Genomic DNA, 1,193 nt, shown 5'->3' on the forward strand with positions numbered 1-1,193 from the left:
GTTCATTCTATGGTATTTGCTACTAATCCTGATGAAAATATTTCCAACAGGTCCTATGGCTCACCTGTTCCACACTCTTCACGAGCAGAACTACATTGCCCACGCCATGGGATATGCAGCATGTATTGGAGCTAATCAAGACCATTGCAAGAGTCAGAGTACTACGACCGAACTGTATACTGAAACAACCACTGCTGGTGGATCAACAGCTGCTGCACTTCCTGGTGTGGTTCTAGCGCTGCTCTCAGCTTTGTGGTTACAGCACTGAATGTGCCACTTTCCACGTCATACCATTTAAATTAGAATATGCGGTTTTATCTTCCAAATACTTGAAACACATTGGTAATTTCGAGACCAGTGACAGCAGCTAACTGACAGAATGTGAAATTTCAAGACCAGTAACAGCAGCTAGTTTATTAATTCCTACATCAGAATTACAAACTTATTGCACTAGTTATGAGAAGCACTGCATTTACACTAATTTTATATTTCTTATTGTAAGAAATAAGATATTATGTGATTTTCAGTATGAATTATCTGACATATTTGAATTAAAGAACAGATGTTATTATTTCCTTTTGATATTTTTATGTGTATGGGAAATTCTTTGTCCGTTCTTGTTGCATAGTAACTGGATATTATGCATTTCTAACATAAGGTACAAGTGTCAAGTGTCCAATGGTGCTAATGAGGGGCCAAATACTTATTAAGGTAACTGAAAACTGGTGCTACTATCTTTAAAACTTGAGTGTTAAAATGGTTTGTGTGAAATTTAGTGTCTCAGGTATTACTTTGGCAGGAGTTATGGTAGCTTGTGAAGAATCGCAAGGAAAATATTGGGTTACATGAAGTAAATGTTTGTAGGTGGTAAGAATATGACTAGTAATTTAAAATCAATTTGCATATATTGTTACTACTAATACTCTTGAACTTTCTGTAACTTGAAAGAGTCAAAGGTAGCTGGGAAAATACTTGATTGACATTCAACAATTTAGTTGTACATTCTGTTCTTCCTTTATACTTTGATTATGTGGAGATGTTTGATGGCAGATAGAACCAAGTAGTATTTAAGTAATATCCCTATATCATATCACTGGATCATTGCTTTCATTAGTTTCGACCAACATAGATATTTATTCATTGTCACATCATTTTGATCCTTTGAATGCTATTTTTCCAGATGGAATATTAGG

General features: G+C 35.0%; 1 protein-coding gene across 2 annotated transcripts in view; it reads left to right on the forward strand.

The window, feature by feature from the left end:
- LOC119589253 (alkaline phosphatase-like) overlaps positions 1-834 on the forward strand; it is a 13,567-nt gene extending 12,733 nt beyond the window's left edge. For both annotated transcript variants that reach the window (XM_037937868.1, XM_037937869.1), the window contains exon 11: positions 51-834. In XM_037937868.1, the coding sequence (XP_037793796.1) occupies positions 51-268 (218 nt within the window). In that variant the 3' untranslated portion in view covers positions 269-834. The remainder of the gene's footprint in view (positions 1-50) is intronic.
- The last annotated feature ends 359 nt before the right edge of the window (positions 835-1,193 follow it).

The sequence above is a fragment of the Penaeus monodon genome, chromosome 25 (assembly GCF_015228065.2).
Source record: "Penaeus monodon isolate SGIC_2016 chromosome 25, NSTDA_Pmon_1, whole genome shotgun sequence".
Lineage (NCBI taxonomy): Eukaryota > Metazoa > Arthropoda > Malacostraca > Decapoda > Penaeidae > Penaeus > Penaeus monodon.